Raw genomic sequence first — 15,132 nt, 5'->3', positions numbered from 1 at the left:
ACAAGCTATAAAAGAAACAGACTGAAAAACAGGAGCAGCCGCTCAGGAATTGTTTGCACAGGAAGCAATATTGCAGGAAAAGGCAATAATAAAGAACAGTTAATTTGACCTGAACTGATGAGGTCAATGTTTTAAAAGAAATAGCTCCACATAACGTAAAATAAGAATATTATTTCCCATCAGAATAATACTGCAAGTGTAACGCTGCACGGAATCTACTCCCTGACACTTGTTATGTGCAGTTTAGTGGTAAGGCGCATTCCTGAGGTGTCCTAGACATCCTGTGTCTGACACAAATCCAGTCCTCTGAAATATTGGTTCTGTGACTGCTCCCTCCTGCAGGCTCTGGCTGCCCTAGACTGCACACTGCTCTCCCAGTATTTATCTGCTAATAATCCGAAACTACAAGAACTGGAATAAATCCGGGCAATATTCAGGCCCACAGAGTTATATTTAACACCGCTGCTGTGATTTGGACAAGGGAGGCAGTAGCTGGAGCAGATATTTCACTCTTAATTTGCTGCCATTCAGGGGTGCTGTTGACAGGAGATGGAGCCCGGCTCAGCGGAAGAGCCACGAGGTTAGGAATTCAGGAGGGCTGGATCCTATTCCTTCTTCCTCCTAATCCTGGGCGAGAACATCCCCTCCAGGCATCTGGTTCCCCTCCTTGCCTGACACATCTATTTACACTGCAGATTCAGGGGCACAGACCATCTTGATAATGACGAAGCATGTACAGCACTCTGCACTATATATTTCTATTAATAAATATTCCCACTGCTATTAAGTAATAAAACAAAAACAACGGCAGAAAATGAAAGGTCAATGACGCGTTACATTAATTCTGAGGTAATCGGGGACAAAATGCAAAAAGGTAAACTCTCCCACACGCTAGCAGGCAAGAGGACACCTATTTTGTTTTCCTGAGTGTTCTGGCAATCCAATTAGAGGTAATTGGGTTTTTAACTACATGAGATTCCTTCAAAAATACCATCACTAGAGGCAAAGTGTCCTGCGAGGCTGGGGGAAGGGAGCACAGGAACTTTATAGAACTGCAAGGAAAAGAAAAGGGACAGTCTAAAACATGCTGGGGAGAGCATAAGCCTAAGGCACTCATTTTTTACAAACACGGAACTAACTGGGTCACAGACTCAAAAGGTTCCATGTTCCCACACCAACGAATGAAAGAGGAGTTAAATCCATCCACACATCTATGCATTTTTAACCACACTGGTGATGTAAAGCACAGCTCTACAAGCACCAAAAAGGTTCCTACAGCCCTGTAAATGCCAGAGACATAAAAAGAAAACCAAACTCCTGTAACAAAATTAATTCCTGTTGCACTTGCAAACTGCCATTTTGTGTGCAATATGTATGAGCACCTCTTTTACACCTCAAAATGAGCTTCACATTAAAGCTACCTCCCAGCCAGAAATGGTCACTTCATTCACCAAGGAAAAGAAGAACGATTCTCTTGCCAGACTTAGATTTGTTTTTTGCACCCCCTGATAAGCCCTAGAAACACTGGAAACATCATTCATTCCTGACAACCTTTGCTCTTTCTGACAGCTACTAAAACCTGAAGTACCAGAACTGACAGGAAATAGCATTTTTAGCACTAACTGATTGCTCATTTTGTAGCTTTACACAGACTTGAAATTAAATAAGACTGTTTTAAATATTCAGATATGCTTAAAGTGTATTTCTTAATATGATGACCATGAAAAGGAGAAAGCTCCGAAGCACTTCATTCCCCTCACTCACAGGGGTGAATCAAACTGATCAATTTGAAAGGTCAACTTGGTGCACAGAAGATATAATTCACTGAAAAAGTGAAACAGCAGACTACAGAGACAAACTCTGCTTCCACTTGAAAGGAGAAAAAAAAAAGAAGGAATTCGACAAAAGGAATAGTGAAGGAGACCCTGAGCTTACTGTCTGTCTCGTGCTAGAGGGGATGCTCTTGCTTAGCTTACAAGTGAGAGACGTTCCTTCCTCCCCCTGCAAGCAGAGGAACTCACAGCACTAATATGACACCTTAAATGAGCCAACTTCCTTGAGCATTGCCCAGGAGACTAGAATGGACATGCCTCCTAATTCAGACACCGAGAAACATGTTCAATTAGCAGCCAAGCAGAAGAGCATCTCTGACCAAAGCCTTCCCAGGAAAAACACTCATGTTCAAGTCAGAAAAAAACCAAACCATTGGATTGCCACAACTGGTGCATTTTTATAGCCTTTGTGTAACACAAACACCAGCTCCGCATTAGACACCATCTCAGCTAGCCCTATCTGAATTCCCTTCTTTTGAAACAAAACTAAAGAAAACACCCACCAGAAAAGGTCAGTGGCCAAACTATAAGGAAAAACTAAATGCACGGGGGAAGAATGTACACAGTGATTCATTAAATGTGCGCTGCTGAAACTCTGACAGCGAGCACAAGACTTTTCCCAGAAATGTACTGAATGAGCAGAACTGTTGAGCCAAACAGAGCATTAAGCTCCACCAGGGGAGGTTTAGGTTGGATATTAGGAAGAAATTTTTTACAGAGAGTGATCAGACAATGGAATGGGCTGCCCAGGGAGGTGGTGGAGTCACTATCCAGGGGAGGTTTTTAAGATGAGACTGGATGTGGCATCAGTGCCATGGTCTGGCCACAGCAGTGTCGGATCAAGGGTTGGACTTGATGATCTCAGAGGTCTTTTCCAGCCCCGCTGATTTTATGATTCTATGACTAATTAGAACTATATTTCTTAAGAAGTTCCCAGTACTCCCCTAGAGCTGCCCCTACCAATACAGGTGGTGCAATCCCAAGGCTTAGAGAGGAGCAAAGCCAAAGCAACTATAAAGAGCACAACAAAAACTCCACCTACTCCACCTGTACACCTAAACAAAACTAATGGACTGAGCATCTCAGGTTCTTAGAAAAACACTCAGTCTGGAAAATATACTTATCAATAAGGTGAGTACCCAGGTGAGGATTCACCTTACACTGTCACTGGAATACATCATCACGGATCATCAACCCCACCAAATCATGTGCAGTGTTGCTTGTTACAAAACTAACTCGGCTCTGCACCCAGCAATTTGTATTTGACTACAATAACTTTCCAAGACACACCCCAATCTTAACCTGAAAACATCAAGAATCAGAGATTTCATTGCGTTCCAGACTCAGTTTCAACAGTGAGGCCCATTAAGCGGTGGAACATTGTGAACTTTAGGTCTTACTCATTCCTTCAGTTCCTATCTGGATGCCATTTGTTTAACTAAGGTTACTGGTTCTCGCTGCATTTACGGCTGCGCTGCTCAGATTTGGCACGCTCTGTGTGAAGGATGTACTTACTGTAAATTGAGTCATACCTCAACCTTCTCCCACACCAGAGGCAGACTGCAGCAGAAAGCAGATCTTTCTGCCTTTGAATGGACTTTGGTCCATTTTGTGTTCTGGTTTTTGCACTCAAAATGCAGCCAGCAGAACCCTCCAGTCCACGGCTCTTCCCAACACTGCATTCAGAAGGACAAGTCCTTTCCTATTTATTGCTGGGTTATTCACACAGTCAAGGTCCCCCCAACAAATGTTGTGACAAGGGGTCAAACTGCTTTACTTGCTTAGCTAAACTTCCAAATCCTCTTCACAAAGCCTGTTATATACCCTCCTATTTATAATTTTGTATTTAGCCATATTAAAACACATTCATTCAAATGAGGCCAGCGTGTCAAAGCAGCCCTGTAAACTGCCAATTTGCACATCATCCACAGCAATTCATCATCTGCTTCCAAGCACTGAGTTGTCCTAGCAGAACACCCACAGAACATTCCTGACTACTTTAAAAATTACAATTAAGCCACTTAATAAATTTATTGTCCAGAATCTCAATATTGTTATTATTGTGTAATATAATCTCTTTATACTTCTAAAAATTAGTGCACCCTGTACAGAAAATACGCATACATTCACCTTTCTCAATAAAACCTCTAATTTCATCAGCGTACAACTTTTATTTGATGCAATCCACTTTCCATGAATAGTAGTCACTCAATTCAAATACTCCTATCCTTAACTTTATTGTCAAAAACATTAATAGAAATAAATGCAGTTAAATTGTTCGTTTCTAATTTAGGACTAAGCTCAACCAGGGTGAGGCATTATTTTGTTTTCTGAGATTGAACAAATTAATCATCTATTCACATTTTCTGATGTATCCCATATTATTCCAAAGGTTAAGATTTAGATGTTGTGCTGCCAGAGATCTCTTCATCCAAGTCTTTCACCGTTCCCAAATAAAGTGTACTTAGGGTTGCAGATCTCAAAATGTCCACTACCATATACTGCATTTAATACTCATTTATAAATGCATTAGAAAATACTTCCACTGTCCTCATCATGTAACATAAAGTTATCTTCCTTTTCCCAGGAGAAAGGCCACAGCAAGAAAAAGTACTGGCACTCAACTGGACTATATTTAAACAGAACAACAAACATTTTCTATCCACTGGTTTTCCTACACACACAGAAAATATCTCACAAACTGTATCAACCTCCCCCAGATTCCTAGATTTTAAAAGAAATAGGAAGAAGATCAATTTATACCACAGGAAAACAAGAAAACAATCCACGCAGCTTAGCAAAAGCTGGCACTGTTTTTGAAAAAATAAGCTGCAAATGCTTCTACACTGTGAACACTTCGGCAGATAATGAACACAGCACAAATATTCCTGGCAAAAATAAATTCATTGCTGATAGGAAACTAATTTGATGCAAAGGTTTTTGCCTTGCTGCCTTGGGTATTGAGAAGGGTGGAGAGTGTCAGTTGTTTTCAAGACATCGTTTACCACCATCAGTTCTGAAATACAAAGTCTAAAACATGCAGGGATTTAAAACAACATCAAAGAGAAAACCAGTAAGGTGCAGAACAGATCAGTAACTCAGGCTTCCACCTCCAGCTTTACATTTACACACACACAGGCTGATGTGTATGTGCACCAAGTCGTGGTGCAGAACAGGAATGCTGACAGAGCTTCAGCTGCCACCGCAGCAGTGACACATTTGCAAAAGTACTTTTTGCTTCCTAGAGCCAAATAACAACGAGAATAATGTCCTTAACCTTGCCATAATTATCTAGATTGGCAGTTTCATACTCACAGACTGCTCCAGTGCTTAAGTAAATCTGAAGAAAGTGCAGCCTATTCTTGAACTTCCAAAATTTCAATTTCCAGAATTGGTACACAAACAAGAAAATTAATTCAAAGACACCACGACTTTGCAGGGAGAGGGGTATAGCTTGTTTTTTGACAACTATGCAATGAAAATGTTTCATATACTTACGATGAACCTTAAGAGTGGGTCATCTCAGTATTGCAACTAGCAGAACGATGAAATTCTTCAATTAATTCCTAATTACTTATTTAATTGGAAGAGAACAATGTATTTAATATAATATGCAACTCAGGTTTAAATAACCTCTGAATTTCTTATGAGGAAACACTTGGTCTTTTGAAAGGCATTAAAAGAAGAAACAAGCAAGTCTTACCATTTTGATGCCAGTGGAAAATGTGACTGGTTTGACAGGTTTGGGTTTTTCCAGTTGCATTTCTAGCTGAGTAGATCTGTCCTTATGCTGAGCCAAAAGCAGTGAAGCAGGAAGATCAGAGCTCTCCTGTAAACATATGAGGAACAAATTTGAATGCTAAACCAAAACAAATATTAATTAACACTGCATATCCTTCAAAGCTGCAAGCTGTGTCTGCAAGGCCATCACTAGGAGAGCAGCATAATGCCAAGTATCCTCTAAGAAACAGTTCACAGAAAAAGATCATTTTCAGTAATATGAAAAAGCTGCAGCAACCCCATAAATCAAAGTAACCTGCAAACAACCATTTTTATAGAATCCACATTAAAGACAATATAACAGGCTCCTATTCCAACTGGCCAATGCAACTATATTTATTAAACTAAAAAAAAAAAAAAAATTAGAACTTAATCAGAGAAGGAATAATACCAAGTAGTATAACTTGGATCAGATGTTTATCTAAGACACATTCTTTCTACCAATGAACTCAGAGCAGTTTGAAATTGTTTCCCATTAGATTTCACCTGAGGCCGTTTGGAAATGATCCTTGCTCTGCTCTGCACAATGGCACTATTGTAAGTGCAACCAACAGCATATTTATTTTCTCCTTCAGCAACTTATTTTTAGGGAAGCCAGCCAATTTTTAGAAATATATAAAGTAGTAAAATTAATAGTTAAGCAAATGAACTACTTAAACTCTCAGGACAAAATGATTATTAACATACATATTTGTAACTGCATTCTTGAGAGGGTCAGGAAATTATTGGCTAAGTAATTTTCTAAGAGGCTAATGCAACTATCCATACACACACAGAAATCCTTGAGAATTTCTGGCTAGAACTGACACAAAGTTGAGAGCAGGGAAGAAGTTCAGATGGGTTCTTCCTGAACTGCTCTAGTGCAGTATTTTGCTCCTAAGGCTCTCAAACATCACATACGCTTCTGTTGCAAAAACCAAATAAACACTGAACTATGAAACCATACTTGTTACTCACAAAACCAAACGAACTTCATTAACTGCAATGTGATTTTTTTAACTTAGTTCAAGGTAAGAAGTTGATGGCATTTTTAATGCCACGACATGCTTTGCTGTTTTCATGGTATCCTAGAAAAATCTTCTGAAGTGATCACAAAGAACAGCCACATTGCGCACTGACTTTTCACATCACTTACCAGTCCTTTTTCCTCTCTATTTTTTGTTACACTCCCTTTGTCTAACAAGTAGATTGCAAGTTAAAAGCAGAAAAACCTCACATGACAAGATCTCCTCCAGAATCACAAATACAACTCACACAAATGATCCTACTCACATTTCTGTGATTAACTGGGAGGAGGGGAGGGAAGATGCTAAAAACCTAAATTGTAGTAAAAGACAGCAAGAGACATCTAATTTCTATACAACTTCAAGAAAACTTGGACCACAAATGCAACAGTTTACAGTCTGCTTCTTCCAAGAGTTGTACATCTCTAAATACCCCAGAGCAGCATGTGCTGCCAGCTGCCAGAGGTTAAGGACGCTGAATTCTTTTCATCATCACATCTAACATGTTGGGGGAGAAGGGAGGAGTGGGAAGAGGTCTCTGGTTCATTTTGTCCTCTCATATTCCTTAAACATTGGGTGCATTTCTAACAAAATAACTCAAGGAAGCCCACTTTGCACCAACTTCTCAAGAGCTCGCACAATGCCCGGTAACCAGATTACACAACTGTGGGAAACCCGCACCGTGCCAGCGAGGCACCACATCCTGATTGTTCGTCCTCCTGAATACGCACAGAGCCCTTCTGTTAACTATTAACACACGTGAAAGTTCCAACGCTGTAAGCGTTTACCCACAGCAGCAATTTTCGGTATGGGAAAACAAACTGTGCCACGGTGTGAACAAAGCTGGCTGTGCGCAACAATTGCTGAAAGATCGGTCTCAAAACCCACCAGGTTCTGGTGAAAGAGTGTGGATATGATGTCTTCAAGGCACCTTGCTCTTTGCTTGGCTCCAAGCTATGCCTCAGCCCAGGCAAAGCCTGCCTCTCTGCCATGTGCTGCCATCTCATTCTGCTCGTGCCTGGGAAGAGTCCCCTTGAAGAAGAGAGGGCAAGTCCCACAGCACACAAGGTATCTAAGAGCAGATCGAGAGTCCTCTGTATGCATGTCATGTGCAAGAGTTTATACAGCAAATAAAGTGCCCTAAATCTTCCAATAACATCTAAAATGCATTTGAGACTACAAGTCTAAATTATGACACGGTGTTGTGCTTTTAAAGTGAGAGGTTTTATTGTAAAGGACGTCACTTAAAATGAAGATACTATAGAATCTAATTTAGTACTGGAGTGCAAAACAAGTACAGGACCAAACTGCTCTTCCAGTGGCCTGCAAAACTCGAGCCTCCACAATATCTTGGTCACCTCTCCACCAAGTGACACCGGCTTTCCCCTCCCTGTCCCCAGTCTAGGATGGGTTCATGGAGCCTTGGTCCCATGTCCAGTCCTTTCTGCAAAAGCTGCTGCACTCCCCAGGTTACACAACATTTTAAATACCAAATATTTCTGTGTCTTTTTCCCTGCCTCTGGACTACCTAAATTACAGGTTCTTTGAAAAATATCACAGTATTTATTCTCAAGCACTTCTTGCAAACAACTGAGACCTTTACTCCATGCAAAACCACCACAAATAACACATATAATGACTTGGACCCCCAAGATGATTAGAGGGAAGTAGCACCTCTCCTATGAGAAAAGGCTGAGAGAACTGGGATAGTTCAGCCTGGAAAAGAGAAGGTTTTGTGGTGACCTAATTGCAGCCTTCCAGTACCTGAAGGGAGCCTACAAGAGAGATGAGGAGAGACTTTTTGCAAGGGCCTGGAGTGACAGGACAGGGGAAATGGCTTTAAACTGAAAGAGAGTAGGTTTAGATTAGGTATTGGAAGAAATTCTTTACTGTGAGGGTGGTGAGGCCCTGGTACAGGTTGCCCACAGAAGCTGTGGCTGCCCCATCCCTGGAAGTGTTCAAGGTCAGGTTGAATGGAGCTCTGAGCAACCTGGGATAGTGGAAGGTGTCCCTGCCCATGGCAGGGGGGATTGGAACGAGATGGGCTTTCAGGATGCTTCCAACACAAGCATTTCTATGGTTCTATGAGATTCACAGCTTCTTAGGGTTTCAGCACCAAAGAAGGAAGAAGAAAGACACAGTATCTCAACCTGTACTGCACACAAAAAATTTATCTTAAATTTTCTCTTGCTGTCCAGTGGCAAGGACAATCCTGGAGAAAAAATTTACCAAGATCCAGGAGGTCTGGGCTGTAGGTTGCCCATGCCAGGTGATCTATCCGAAAGAGAAGATTCAAAACCAACAGGTGAAATGTGAACTTCCCACCTTCCTCTGCACTCACAATCCTGCCGAGTCAGTGGTTTTGCCACCGGTATCTCTGTAGCCAGAAATTAATCCTTGTTGGTTTAGCACAGAACCAGCAACCATAGATACAGGATTATTTTTTTTACACCTGATTCTTTACACTACTAATGCTTACACTTGGCTTTTGCTGCATTTCTCAATTAAGGTTTATTTATGATCAGCTTCATTTTCAGATTTGCAGCACAGCATTAGAGGGACTTCAGAGACCATAGGAAATGTTTATTTGTTTAACAATTGCTGGTTTTCCAGAGACTTTATAAGTCATTATACAAACACTTCAGTGCTGGTTTTATAAAGCTTTAGTATTACAAAACAAGTTTTGGCTCAAATTTAAGTTGACAGTCCTCCTTCAGAAACAGACACACAACTTAAAACTGCTTAGTTTCCTTTCTCAGCCTTTAAAAATCACCTTTATGTTGTTTTTAGAATATTAAGATATGTTTTAACAGCAATACATATGCAATCACAGTTAAAACTACCTATTTTGGTCGTGTTTTAAGGATTATTTATAACCATTCTTTCTGAAAGCCATCTGGTGAAGGTTTCCAGTAAAACCTACTACTGTGTTAAAAAAAATAATAATAAAACAACCAAACACACATCACCACTGGCCTCTGGTCAGTTAAGACTGTGTTTTAGAACAGCATTTAAGTAAGTCAGAAACCAGTTCAGAATCCATATTCTGAGAAATTAGATTCAAATTCATAGTGGAATTTTTATTAATTGATCCACTATTCCTAATTGTATGGACTGTAAGCCCATTTACCTTTAAAGTGAAAATAGATTGCTGGATGCAAAGTTACAGACTTGGGGAATTTTCAAAGAACCTTTCTGCTCATCTCTGCTTTTGTCTACAAAAAATGAAACACCAGCTCCTTTCAGGAAAACCAATGACAGGTTGCCAGAATCCCTGGCTTGAAACAAGGTAGCTCTTCAAGAGGCCCTGAAACTTCTAAATTACACTTCAATTCTCTCTCCTCGTGTCAGTACCTTCTGCACTGGCTCAGAAAGGAACTCTGCTTTTTTCAGGAAAAGTAGAAAAGCATCTGCATCTCCAATAAAAACTGAGAACACAAAGCAGGAGTTAACACTTGATAAGTGTGAGATGCACTGAAATAAGAGAAATTCTGATTTAAACATACCAAGCAGCTTTAAACCACACTGACACAGCTGAATAGATGTATGTATGGATACACACTTCTTTTTTCTGCTTTCCTTCGAGGAAATGTGTTACTGTGTTGTTACACCTCATGGGTGTTAGAGGACATGAATGTGTGTGTGTCCATGTCTGTACACACACCTGCATTGAAAATACTGGGATGTGAATCTTGTTTAAATAATACATTCATTGAGCCTCTCTATGGCCACACTTCATTGCATTTTAGATGCAGAATCAGTACTAATTTCAACCAAGATTAACACCATTTCCAGGAGTAGCTTGAGGTTTTTCTCCCTTTGTCTGTACACTCCTCAAATGAACTCAAGCTTTGTTCACTTCAAATGGAGCAACTCACACAGGACAAGTTGGAGTAAGAGAACATGACACACTCAATCTTTTCCTTTAAGTAGTTTTTAAATACAAAGGGACCAATTATCATTTAGATGCTCTGACCCATAAAAGGTTGACCAACGCTCAAATAACTCCTGAGGTTACTGTCCCCTGCTCTCCACCATCTCCACTGCAGGGATGGCTGAGCTCATGAAGCAGCTCCTGATGAACATTTTGCTTCAACACCCCAGAGCATCAACAAGTCTTCAGAACTGCTTAACAAAACCAGAGTTATTTGAACAACATTGAAATGAATAACAACTAACACAAAACATGCAAGACAGGGAAACAGGGCAGATGGTTAACTGGGGGGAATTAACACGTGATAGAGATGAACGTCAACGTACCGCTACTGAGCACTCAAAGCCTCTGGTTTTGTTACTCACCAGATCATCCAGGAGTGCCTGTTTATTCTTCCTTTTCATCATCTGTTGTAGCTGCTCTTCCTTCTGTATGAACAGTCTCCTTTGTTCGCTTTCCTGGCGCTCTACCTCCAGAGCCTCCTCCAGCTCCTCCTGCTCCCGTGTCTGAAAGGGAAATCAGAAATGAGCTCACAGCAACTCCAGAGCTCCACTGCCTGCCAAAGGACCCAGGGCAGGCCACGCAAGAGAAAAGCAGCCAAATTCTACCTTTTAGAGTAAAATTTTAGGGAGAATTTTAAGGTGATTATAGCTGATTATTCTACCTCCTCTTATTGTCCAGTGTGGAGTTTCATTTTTAACTTGCTGCTCTCTGCAGTCTGGGTCCAACTCTTTAAATGTTAGGGAATGACAGTGGGGTTTTCTTATATATTCACCCTAAAAGGAACCCTTCTTTATTCCCACATATCTTACAACCTAAGTAATATAAGTAGGATGACCAAAAATATAATCCCATAATATTGTTCCTGATCGCCCCCCCTCCATCAGCTGCATCATCTGTGCAAAGCACACTCTGTGCTTATCAGTGTAGAAGAAAAACAAGAAATTACAAATATGTGAATATTAATAGAGAAGTCTGTAAGTTAAAACATTTAAGCATGAACTGTAAAAAAATGTCACATTCTCAGAAAATTAGGAATTTTTCCTATAACCTGGATTGCAGCCACGTGACATGAGACGAAACGAAACATTATTAGTAAAAAATTACTAGTTTTTGTTATAGATTTATTTCTTGACAAGTCTTTTTTTAACCTTTTAAACTATTAAGTAATCTGTATTTGAAAATCACAGTGAAATTAAAAACCAGAAGAGGGTTCAGTGACAGGGGAAAATAAAACTGATTAAAAACAATTTTATAGAGAAGAGGGAATGAAAAGAACATCAGTTTTGTTGCAAGAAGATAAAAACAGACAGGAAACACTTTCCAAAACTTCCCCACCAAAAAGACTAAAGCAAAGGGAGATGCAGTAAAAACACAGAGATAATTAAAATTTTATACAACTTAAATGGACGATTTATTGATGGAAGCAGTTTCAGGAAAAGATCATTGCAGCCAAGAGCTCAGTAAAGTTTGTTCCAATCATAAAGTTCTCTCATAAAGCACAGCAATCTGATATTGGCCACAATATGCTGAAAAACATCCCTGTACCAGGCAGATCAAGCCAATGGGTCCCAGTAAGTCCCAGTATGTCCTGGATGCAAGAGCTGACAGATCTTGTCACCTGCCACCAAGCCAACAGGAGCTGCTTCCTGTTCCATAATGAGCAGTGGCACTGGTAAAACACTGGTCACCAACCAGTGACCACCTGCAACTGGGTTCTCTCTACACTGAATGAAAGGAAAAAAACAAAGCAAAAAAATCCCCAACTGAGGTTGCTTCTGAGAATTAAGGGATTTAGTTTGTTCAGTCAACAGAACTGGAGAGCTCAGGGTCTTTTAAGACATTCCAAAGCTCTTCCACATTTATGTCTAAAGACTGCCCAGAATTTGCACTGAAACAGATGAAAACTTGTAGGGAAGTGGTGACAGACCCAGAGTGAAGAACTAGCCCAGAAAAATTATAGTCAGAAATAAGTAAACTGATATACAAATCTAAACCAGACCACACTACGGGAAAATGGAAGAATTATCACACGTCAGATCAAATTCTTTCTGAAAGGAAGACCAAGTAGAACAGTAAACCAGAAGAGAGACGAGTTCAACAGGCAGCAGGGGTTGTGTCCAGCCTAAAAATAATCTAAATACAGTCCCAATATCTGAAGAAAAAGATGACAGTGAAGCCAGGAGTAACCTTAAGAAGATAAGTGGAAGAAGTAAATAAAAAGTGTAATGATGTTTCATCACATTCAGGAAACGATATTTAAGGAAATGTGCACATTGATGTCACAGAACTCAGACAAAACTATTTCAAGATTGCACAAAGCAGCAAGTGGATTTAAATATCTATTGACAAAGTAGGAAGTAACAGGTTACCCTGTGACTGGAGAACTGCAGGTATTTAAGGAAGAAGGCATGTTTGGGAAAGCTGTAGTTCATTCCAAGTGCAAGGTTTTTTAAAAATAACTAGTGCACTTAAGTATCTCTATATAAAAATCAACTTAGAATGACAAGGACCTAGATAATTCTTCAGGGGTTTTTTTCCTAACCTGCCTACTTAAAGTTTCTCTCTTCATGCATCAAACTTCTCATCTTCTGCATCAAACTTACACATCTAATAGATGGATTAGTACAAAAATAGCAAAGTCATTAGGAACTGGCAATAAAGATGACAAATATGGCTTGTACTGACAGGAGAACAACCAGTTATTCAAATCTTGAGATGACTTATTATTATATAGTAACTTAATATTTTGATTTGCAAGAATGACACTCTCATGAGGACAAAAGTAGGAGAAATGAGATCAAAATAATCTGAAAGGTCACAGGCTTAGGGACAATAATTTGCAAGGTAGAAACCAAAGAGGATGCACTGCTTGACAACTACTGAGTGTGAACTTCCACATGACAGTGCTACAAAGAACAGTTTTAGAATCATGTCAATGTATTTCCAGTAGAGGTGGAAAACAAGAGTTTCTGTACAAGAGGCATTAAGATCTCAACTGCAACACTGCATTTAACTCTGGTGCTTTCTGCATCCCAAACACAGATTCCAACTGGAACAGGCAAAGGATAACAAAAACACCATAAGTGAGAGAAGATATCTATACTCCTCAGAAGCAAGCTATTACAATGGACAGAAAAAGTGATGTCAGTCCAAGAATGAAGGGACAACAACTGGTCAGGAGAGGTTTAGGAAAAACCTATTTGGACACCTTTTACTATGGATGGAGCTAAGACATTCCAAAACCTGCCAAAAAGAACTAGAGAGAGAAAGCAACCCTTCAACTTTTAGGAGAGGGTTAAATTTATGGGCAATATCATGCAGGTTTTGTAACAGCCACTGTGTCAAGTCTATTATTATGTTTCGATTGTCGAAAAGGAAAGGTTGAATGTTTCAAACACCAAAAAAGAAATAAAAGGGAAATGTCTCCAGATCTCCAGTGAGTCTGGATTCACACAGGCTTGCCCAGCTGCCACCAGACAGCCTCCAGCACAGCAGGACTGCACGGTACAGAACACAGGAGGCTCTGGGGGGCTTGGTGGGCACGGGGTGTCACGGTTGCCGCTTGACAGGGTCACACAGCTCCTGCACGGGCTGCCTGAGAGTCACCCCCACGAAGGGAAGGTGGGCTGCAGGCAAAGCACACTGTTAACACAGTGACCCTCAAGGCTGCAGCTACACTGTAAAATAAGATGTGAAGCCAAAGCTTTGGCAGGTCTCTTCAAGCTCTGAAGCATAGGATATTGCAGAGTGTCAGAGACAGGATAACAGATCAGAGATGGACCCCTAGGGAAATTTCCCTGCCTTTAAAAGGAAGAGGTTCAAACAAACATTTTTCAGATTCCAATCTCCTCCTGTGAAATCCTAGAGCTAAAGAAATCACTCAGAGTTTTGCCACACACTTCAGGGGAGTGAGGATTTCACCCCTACTGATTTGAAAGCAAGTCCTCAGTGCAACTGTAATGCAAACACAAAACCTTGTTATGTCACACTCTGGGCAGACATTTTGCTTCAAGAACCGATAACTGTGTGTATTTTTATACTGAAAAAATATTTAACAGATTAAACTTTTCTTACAGGAATAAATGCTTGCAAGTTTATTTTAAAGAGCCAAATGATATCTGAGCCACATTTTAATGAATGAATCTTCAAAGAACCCTGTGTTTTGCATACAGATCATATATACAATATTCCTGACGTTACTGTTATCAGCTCTTGAACAAGAGTTCTAATGTTTGTTTCAACATCTTTCATTCTGAATTTTGCATAAACCAGACCTGTGCTTTCCCTCAGTTTTACAACTCCCTCCTGGGAGCTTCATAATGTCTGCGTCTGGATTCCTTTTTTCCTTCGGATGAGAAAGGAACGATTGTCCTGGTACAGGAATGAACTTCATCTCTCCTGGATATTGTCCAACGACACTGCCAGCACACATGCAGTGGTGATGTATTAGACACAGGCTTTACTGCCTGTCCCTCCTTTCAAGCTCTTCCCAAAGTAAAGCATAACTCCATTTCAGCTATTAATCTAAATACTGAAACAGAAAGAGAAATCTGCATAGTGCTTTTAGTTTTGTTTTTAA

General features: G+C 40.2%; 1 protein-coding gene across 1 annotated transcript in view; it reads right to left on the bottom strand.

Moving 5' to 3' along the window:
- Nucleotides 1-15,132, bottom strand: part of MNAT1 (MNAT1 component of CDK activating kinase) — a 118,238-nt gene that overhangs the window by 57,314 nt on the left and 45,792 nt on the right. Inside the window, 2 exon segments of the mRNA XM_050336272.1 lie at nucleotides 5,536-5,661; nucleotides 10,916-11,056. Of these exon segments, the coding sequence (XP_050192229.1) occupies nucleotides 5,536-5,661; nucleotides 10,916-11,056 (267 nt within the window).

Source organism: Myiozetetes cayanensis, unplaced genomic scaffold (genome assembly GCF_022539395.1).
Source record: "Myiozetetes cayanensis isolate MyiCay16 unplaced genomic scaffold, myiCay2020 scf6-25, whole genome shotgun sequence".
NCBI lineage: Eukaryota > Metazoa > Chordata > Aves > Passeriformes > Tyrannidae > Myiozetetes > Myiozetetes cayanensis.
Note: the sequence above shows the minus strand (reverse complement) of the source record. Positions and strands in the feature narration are given on the sequence as shown.